Source organism: Diaphorina citri, unplaced genomic scaffold, assembly GCF_000475195.1.
Source record: "Diaphorina citri unplaced genomic scaffold, Diaci psyllid genome assembly version 1.1 scaffold3231, whole genome shotgun sequence".
Taxonomy (NCBI): Eukaryota; Metazoa; Arthropoda; class Insecta; order Hemiptera; family Psyllidae; genus Diaphorina; species Diaphorina citri.
The window spans coordinates 12620-21210 of record NW_007380642.1 but is presented as its reverse complement, the minus strand read 5'-3'; the positions used below and the strand labels follow the sequence as shown (position 1 = coordinate 21210).

General features: G+C 40.7%; 1 protein-coding gene across 1 annotated transcript; it reads left to right on the top strand.

Moving 5' to 3' along the window:
* The first annotated feature begins 2615 nt into the window (after positions 1-2615).
* LOC103520113 (glucose dehydrogenase [FAD, quinone]-like) lies at positions 2616-6157 on the top strand. Its single transcript, XM_026831361.1, has 6 exons — positions 2616-2753; positions 3042-3219; positions 4553-4776; positions 5447-5526; positions 5851-5992; positions 6134-6157. The coding sequence occupies exons 1-6, from the start codon at positions 2616-2618 to the stop codon at positions 6155-6157; spliced, it is 786 nt and encodes a 261-aa protein (XP_026687162.1).
* The last annotated feature ends 2434 nt before the right edge of the window (positions 6158-8591 follow it).

Here is an 8591-nt window from a genome sequence, read left to right as displayed (position 1 = left end):
AACATTCGCAATCAAAACGCATTATACATCCTCTGTTTTGTAGCCCCGGGCACACGAAATATGCACAAAAAACGAGCACAAAAGAAACGAAGAAGAAAAAGAAGAGGAGGAGGAAGAAGAAATAGTAGGAGAAGAGAAAGAGGAAGAAGTTGAAGAAGAAGAAGAAGAAAGTAGGAGTAGAAGTAGAAGGAGAAGAAGAAGAAGAAGAAGTAGAAGAAGAAGAGGAGGAGGAAGAAATAGTAGGAGAAGAGAAAGAAGAAAAAGAAGAAGAAGAGGAGGAGGAAGAGAAAGAAGTAGACATAGAGGAAGAGGGATATGGAACAAAGCCAGTCATACAGGGAGTTTTGTTCTGCTCATTTTCATGAACTTTTACAATCATACTTGCAAATTTGGTTAAAGAAACAAATAAATCAGTAAAAATTGAAATTAAAAAGACAATTAAGATTCGACTATCAACAGATAAAATTTGGTGAGCTTTCGAGAATACTCAGATTCTCATCATCAGACCAAAAATACGCGAGAGAGGTGTTTACTCTGCGAGCGCTGGAGTTGAAGTAAAGTGTAAAGCATTTTAGATTGCACATGTAGGTAAACATCTGTCGGAGTTTCATCCGATTTTTACTTTGCTTATTCTACAGGAAGGAAAGTAATGTATTCGGGCAAAATGGTCAAAATTTTCGATGGTCAGTTTTTAGTGCCAAAACACGTTTTGAGGTCAATAGTTTTCCGAATGTCCTGTAGGCATTGTAATTCAAATGAGTATTCCCACTACACACACGACACGACTTTTTTTTCCGGGCAAAATGGTCAAAATTTTCGATGGTCAGTTTTTAGTGCCAAAACACGTTTTGAGGTCAATAGTTTTCCGAATGTCCTGTAGGCAGTGTAATTCAAATGAGAGTGTTACCACTACACACACGACACGACTTTTTTTTCGAACGACACAAAATGTCCTTGTTGGCAATGTTGACCACATCAATAGCCTAATTCTTGGGGTAAAGGGACTTTTCGAGCAGTATAAGGCCAGAAAGGTTTACGTACTGAAATTTCTGATTGGCTGAAATTTTTGGAATTTTTAAAAATCAACCAATCAGAATGCTTAATCCAAGAGTTAAACTTAAACCGAGTTTAAACTCACTTTGTGGTCCCCGAAGTTCTATTATTTTCGAGTTCAATTTCTCAATAATTATGTGACGCGTTTCAGGGAAAGTGATGGGCGGTACGACGGTGCTCAACGGTCTGATGTATTGTCGTGGTGATTCCTCAGACTATGATGAGTACGAGAAGCTCGGTGCCACGGGGTGGGGGTACAAGAACGTCCTACCTTACTTCCTCAAATCAGAACACAATCTTCAATATAATGTGAGTAGGTATACGAAAAAATTCTTTCTCTTTCCCAACCTCTACTTTATATTATTATTTTTTTGCTTTATTTAATGTGGCAGTGTTCTCCAAAAGGAGGAGTTCTTCCCCCCAACCACATGTCTGTTTCCTACTACCTAACCACTGGTCTTCTTGCATTGAGTGTTCAAGTGTCCATGTAATGACTGTGAGCCCATTCAGCTTGGAGGGTAGCGCGCCTGTCTTGTAAGCGCTAGCGCTAGGTCGCAGCTTCGAAACCCCACCTGGGTCGAACTTTTTTTTAGAAGTTTGATAGAAAGAAATCGAAATTGAGAAAAGGATTTTTTTAAATTTCATATAAAAACTTTATCCGTTTTCTCTTCTTCCAGTATCAGTCCTACTCTGCTCAAAACTAAAAGCACAGGCAGAATCCTGCTGCGAGACAACAACCCTCTTTCCTATCCTGCTATCCATTGTAGCTATCTCAAATATCAGGAAGAACGGAGTCTACTTATACAAGGAATTCGGCAAGTACTTTCTATTTTTTCTCTTGTATAGGTATTATTATTATAACTAAACTGAATTGTATATATGTAAAAACTGAATTTGTATAAAACTGAAAACTAAACTGAATTGTACCTAACTAAAATATTTCTTTTATATGGATTATAGGAAAAAGATAATTACAACATATAGGTTGAAGAAGAAAAGTTTCATTGTCAAACGAATAAATTCTAAATAAATATGGAAGATGCTATTTCGTTAGCAAGGGAAATTTCAGGCTTTTATCCTCCCTGTTCAAAGTCCCCCAGCCAGCCTAAATAACAGCCTAAAAAACTCTTTTCTCTCACAGATGGGCTCAGAATCTAAATAGTAATAGTAGTAGCCTACTGCTGGAGTGAAGGGACTTTTCAGTCCTATGCGAGCAGTATAAATAAGCACTATTATTATTATTATAACTCTCGGATTATTAGTATTGGTTAAGGCTTTACGCTTTAATAACCGGCTTTTTAATTGGCTTTAATAAACGCCCTATGTCCTATGTCACTGCGCTACAAAAGATCTAACCAGGTCTTGTAACTCTCATCTGCTGATAGGCATGCTACGACACAGACCACACGAGTCTAATGTATCAGTTGTTTCATTGCTACGAAATAAAAACTGCGGTGAAACAAAGTACCTATTGGTTCTCTTCTCGCCCATCTGATGCTTATCTCAGCCTCTTTCCTCTATCGCATCCATAAATCACCAGCCCTAAATAGGCACACTAAAGGATGGGCATGTTACGACACAGACTATCAGGCGCGGTCATCACGCCGTACATCGTAAAAGGCTGCGAATATCACATTTGGGATACGGATGAGTTCTGGGAGTGCGCCATCACCCACCAGACCAACCCTGAGAATCATCAGGTCGGCACGTGCAAGATAGGAGTCGATGGTAAGTGGGGACCCTCATAACCTCATTAATATGTCTATAAAGGGAGTTTGATACACATTTCTTGACCCCGCCAGGAATCGAACCCGGGTCTCCCGCGTGCAAGGCGAGTGCAGTGACCACTACGCCATGGGAGCTGCATTTGATGCTTATCTCAGCCTCTTTCCTCTATCGCATCCATAAATCACCAGCCCTAAATAGGCATACTAAAGGATGGGCATGTTACGACACAGACTAAACGAGTCTAATCTTTCCTTTTTCAGGTGATGCGAGTCCTATTTAACGAGCACAACGAAGCCATCGGGGTGCAGTACATGAAGAACAATCGAACCCACAACCTCTACGCTGTCAAGGAGGTTATCATATCCGCGGGCACCATCATGTCACCGGTCATTCTAATGAACTCGGGGATTGGCAATCCGGACCATTTACACGAGAAAGGTAACGGTGGAAAATCGTGAGCTCACGTGAAAGTAGTGTGGCTGTCCTGAACGAAATCACCTACTATATTATGGGAAAACTTTGAACTACATCTTTTTGACCCCCCAATGAGTTCACGTGACGTGATAGTAGTTCACGTGACGTGATAGTGTAGTTGTCCTGAACGAAATCACCTACAATATTATGGGAAAACTTTGAACTACATCTTTTTGGCCCCCCATGAGTTCACGTGACGTGATAGGTGATAGTAGTGTATATCTGTCCTGAACGAAATCACCTACTGGTCCTACTGTATTATGGGAAAAATTTGAACTACATCTTTTTGACCCCCCATGAGTTCACGTGACGTGGCGTGATGATAGTAGGTTTATACCTTTAGTTAGCTTCGAGCTCGACTATCTTGTAAAGGTTAGATAGAGGGTTTTTTTTAATAAGAAGTTTTAATTTTTTTTTTTTCAATCATCAATATACATCAAGCCAGCTCCATCATCTAAAGCACAAGGCTTAACAATCTGCCTTGTTCCTCTTAATCTTAATGAGACAGCTTTCAGAATTGAGAACTCAGTCCTCACTCTCAACCAGCTCAGCACATGCCCATACATTTTTTTTTTCCACTTTTCACTCAAAACTAATGCAATTCTCTTTCATTTCCGCCTGCATAGTTCACGTGACGTGGCGTGATGATAGTAGGTTTATACCTTTAGTTAGCTTCGAGCTCGACTATCTTGTAAAGGTTAGATAGAGGGTTCATTTCCGCCTGCACTGAACTGTCGACTAACAGTGAGATTCTTTCTCGGAACTGCTCATTGTCTCTTATCCTGTCCTTCTCTCTTCGACTTCAGGACGATAAAACCTCCGTTCCTCTATCAAACGATCAAACCTCTTTTTTTTTGTCAGCTCCCATGGCGTAGTGGTCATTGCCCTCGCCTTGTACGCGGAAGACCCGGGTTCGATTCTCGGCGGGGTCAAGAAATTTGTATCATGCAAATGATTGATTCCGTGACTGGCTGTTGCGGGGCCCACTCAGCCTCGTGAGGAAAATGAGTAGCTATGACATATAAATGCGCATAGCGACCGGTGCCAGAGGAAAATGAGTAGCTATGGCATATAAATGCGCATAGCGACCGGTGCCAGCATGGTAGGTAAACATTGGATTTTAGGATTATTGAGATATTGGGAAAAATCCTACAATGCTGCAGTGAGCACCAAAGTTGTGACATAATAACACAAAGAAACTGCATTTACAAACCTCTTTTTTTTTCCTTCACTCAAAAAGGCTCTAATCTAAACATATAGTTGTAATCGGCAATCCCTCTTCTCTTCTCAATCCCAGGGGTCCCGGTTCGTGTCCCGCTCCGAGGCGTGGGGGAAAATCTCAAGAATCACGTCTCCTATCAAGTCAAAGTCGACCTTCTGGGTAGTGACGGTCGCAACCAGTTGAACAACAGGTCGCTGAGTGAGTTCCTCAGTAGCGGCACGGGGCCGCTCAGCTCTACGGGACTGTCGCAGGTGGGCGCTATGATCAAGTACAACGCCCGCGGAGTGCCCAGTTTACAGGTAAATCATTGTACAGGGGGATGAAAAAGTTTTGGAACAAGTTAACTTTAATTTAGTTCCAAGTGTTCAAAGTTAATTTAGTTCCATCTCATTTGCCCATCTTTGTAGCTGAGTGGTCAAGAGCACTGACTCTCATACTGGAGGTGCTGGGTTCGAATTCCGGTCAGGGCGGAAATTTTCTGACCGAACTTTTCCGTTCTTGAATAGGCATGGATGTAAAAGAATGTGCCTTGAAGTAATGCAAAAGCGGTTCAACGGTTCAAGGTACGTTCGCGCACCTCCCACGCTTGATCATCAGCAACCATACCGTATCTTATTAATAAGAGAGGTTTTCTGTTTGTTTGTTCGTAAGAGGTTGGCGTCTAAACGGTAAGTCGTAGAAACTTGAAATTTTGTACACAGGTTCACATTTTTATGGCGGTGGTTATAGGCTAGGTTAAAATTTCCTAAAGCCAGCCGTTAGCGAGTTATTCAAGAAACTGAGCGATGCAAAGCTCGCGGGTATCCCGCTAGTGTAGGTATAAACTCCGAACTTCCGAGACCATTTCAATCATATTTTGATGTCAGATTGTCTTCTCACAGCCCGTCCACATGAAAAATTCGTGCAGTCACGAGGTCATGAGTCTACAATATCAAAAACTAACTTGGCACCTTCTTTCCATCTTACCAGGTTTTCTTCGCGGGTCTTCAGGCACTCAATTCAACAACTGGATCCATACATGAAACCAACGACTACAATAGACACTTTGGGTAAGTAACGGGGGACCGCTTTTCCTTTCACTGAAGAACTTTGAGCAGATACACTGCCAGGCATGTTAAGTCAAAGACAGAATAAACAATCAATTGAGCAGATACACTGCCAGGCATGTTAAGTCAAAGACAAAATAAACAATCAATTGAGCAGATATTACCACCAACACCAACCTGGATGTTGGTGGTAATAGGTATTACTAAATAATAGAAAATTTTATTCTTTTCTTCTGAATTTTCGACTGAGTTCGACGGTTCTCTGAACCACTGTTGTAATTTTTTTAAATTTCATATAAAAACTTTATCCGTTTTCTCTTCTTCCAGTATCAGTCCTACTCTGCTCAAAACTAAAAGCACAGGCAGAATCCTGCTGCGAGACAACAACCCTCTTTCCTATCCTGCTATCCATTGTAGCTATCTCAAATATCAGGAAGAACGGAGTCTACTTATACAAGGAATTCGGCAAGTACTTTCTATTTTTTCTCTTGTATAGGTATTATTATTATAACTAAACTGAATTGTATATATGTAAAAACTGAATTTGTATAAAACTGAAAACTAAACTGAATTGTACCTAACTAAAATATTTCTTTTATATGGATTATAGGAAAAAGATAATTACAACATATAGGTTGAAGAAGAAAAGTTTCATTGTCAAACGAATAAATTCTAAATAAATATGGAAGATGCTATTTCGTTAGCGAGGGAAATTTCAGGCTTGTAGCATTGGGAAAAATCCTACAATGCTGCAGTGAGCACCAAAGTTGTGACATAATAACACAAAGAAACTGCATTTACAAACCTCTTTTTTTTTCCTTCACTCAAAAAGGCTCTAATCTAAACATATAGTTGTAATCGGCAATCCCTCTTCTCTTCTCAATCCCAGGGGTCCCGGTTCGTGTCCCGCTCCGAGGCGTGGGGGAAAATCTCAAGAATCACGTCTCCTATCAAGTCAAAGTCGACCTTCTGGGTAGTGACGGTCGCAACCAGTTGAACAACAGGTCGCTGAGTGAGTTCCTCAGTAGCGGCACGGGGCCGCTCAGCTCTACGGGACTGTCGCAGGTGGGCGCTATGATCAAGTACAACGCCCGCGGAGTGCCCAGTTTACAGGTAAATCATTGTACAGGGGGATGAAAAAGTTTTGGAACAAGTTAACTTTAATTTAGTTCCAAGTGTTCAAAGTTAATTTAGTTCCATCTCATTTGCCCATCTTTGTAGCTGAGTGGTCAAGAGCACTGACTCTCATACTGGAGGTGCTGGGTTCGAATTCCGGTCAGGGCGGAAATTTTCTGACCGAACTTTTCCGTTCTTGAATAGGCATGGATGTAAAAGAATGTGCCTTGAAGTAATGCAAAAGCGGTTCAACGGTTCAAGGTACGTTCGCGCACCTCCCACGCTTGATCATCAGCAACCATACTGTATCTTATTAATAAGAGAGGTTTTCTGTTTATTTTCATTTATTTGCTGTACAGGGTGCGTCACCCCGAGAGCAAATTTCTTGATCGCGGCTAAATTCAGACACTGTAGATGAGGAAAAAGTTCTAAGCTGTCCTTTTGGGAACCGTAAAATTTGGGCTGGACTACCTACAGAGTTTCTCTCTCTACGTACAGATCAATGGTGGGGTTAATGCTTATGGTCTTTTAGGTGTCCTATCTAGAATACCATAGAATCGATACCTACGTTATCTTATTAATAAGAGAGGTTTTCTGTTTCTTTGTCTGTAAGAGGTTGCCGTCTAAACGGTAAGTCGTAGAAACTTGAAATTTTGTACACAGGTTCACATTTTTATGGCGGTGGTTATAGGCTAGGTTAAAATTTCCTAAAGCCAGCCGTTCGCGAGTTATTCAAGAAACTGAGCGATGCCAAGCTCGCGGGGTATCCCGCTAGTGTAGGTATAAACTCCGAACTTCCGAGACCATTTCAATCATATTTCGATGTCAGATTGTCTTCTTACAGCCCGTCCACACGGCATGAAAAATTCGTGCGGTCACGAGGTCATGAGTCTGCAATATCAAATTTCCTAAAGCCAGCCGTTCGCAAGTTGTTCAAGAAATTCGAAATTTTTGGCCGAAAACTGAGCGATGCAAAGCTCGCAGGTATCCCGCTAGTATTACATACAATACCTATATCGAATTCGGTACCTACAGAAATATGTATGTAATTTTCTGATTATTCAATGAATTTGTCTATTACTAAATCCATAAATTATTGTTGACGTAAAGAAATGTCCCTTACCTACATAACGTAGGTAGCACCTTCTTTCCATCTTACCAGGTTTTCTTCGCGGGTCTTCAGGCACTCAATTCAACAACTGGATCCATACATGAAACCAACGACTATAATAGACACTTTGGGTAAGTAACGGGGGACCGTTTTTCCTTTGGCTGAAGAATTTTGAGCAGATACACTACCAGGCATGTTAAGTCAAAGACAAAATAAACAATCAATTGAGCAGATACACTACCAGGCATGTTAAGTCAAAGACAAAGTAAACAATCAATTGAGCAGATACACCAAGCATCCGGGTGAAAAGGAAGGTTAACCTTTTCGAAAATTTCATTCGTAGCCCGTGAGTAAACAGAGGCAATAAAGCATTCGCCTTAGACGACGACAAAAAAAAACAAAGGTGAGAAAAAAAAGCTAAGAAAAAAAGAGCATAAGGAGCAGAAGAAGAAAAGGAAAAATAAGAAGAAGGAGGAAAAGCAGCAGTAGAAGGAATGGGTATAAGAAGAAAAAGAAGGAGGAAGGGAAGAGGAAGAGGAACAAGAAGGAAGAAAAACAGTAAGAAGACGAAGAAGGAGAAAATACGAAGTAACATTTCCCGATTTTGAAAATTTGGACCGATTGCAATACTTTCATTACTAGTATAGCTCCGCTATACTGTTAGTAATAGAAAGTAATAAGAAAAAGGAGGAAAAGCAGCAGTAGAAGGAATGGGTATAAGAAGAAAAAGAAGGAGGAAGAGGAACAAGAAGGAAGAAAAACAGTAAGAAGACGAAGAAGGAGAAAATACGAAGTAGAAAAGAGAACGAGAGAGAAGAAAAACAACACATTTTTCTCCGCA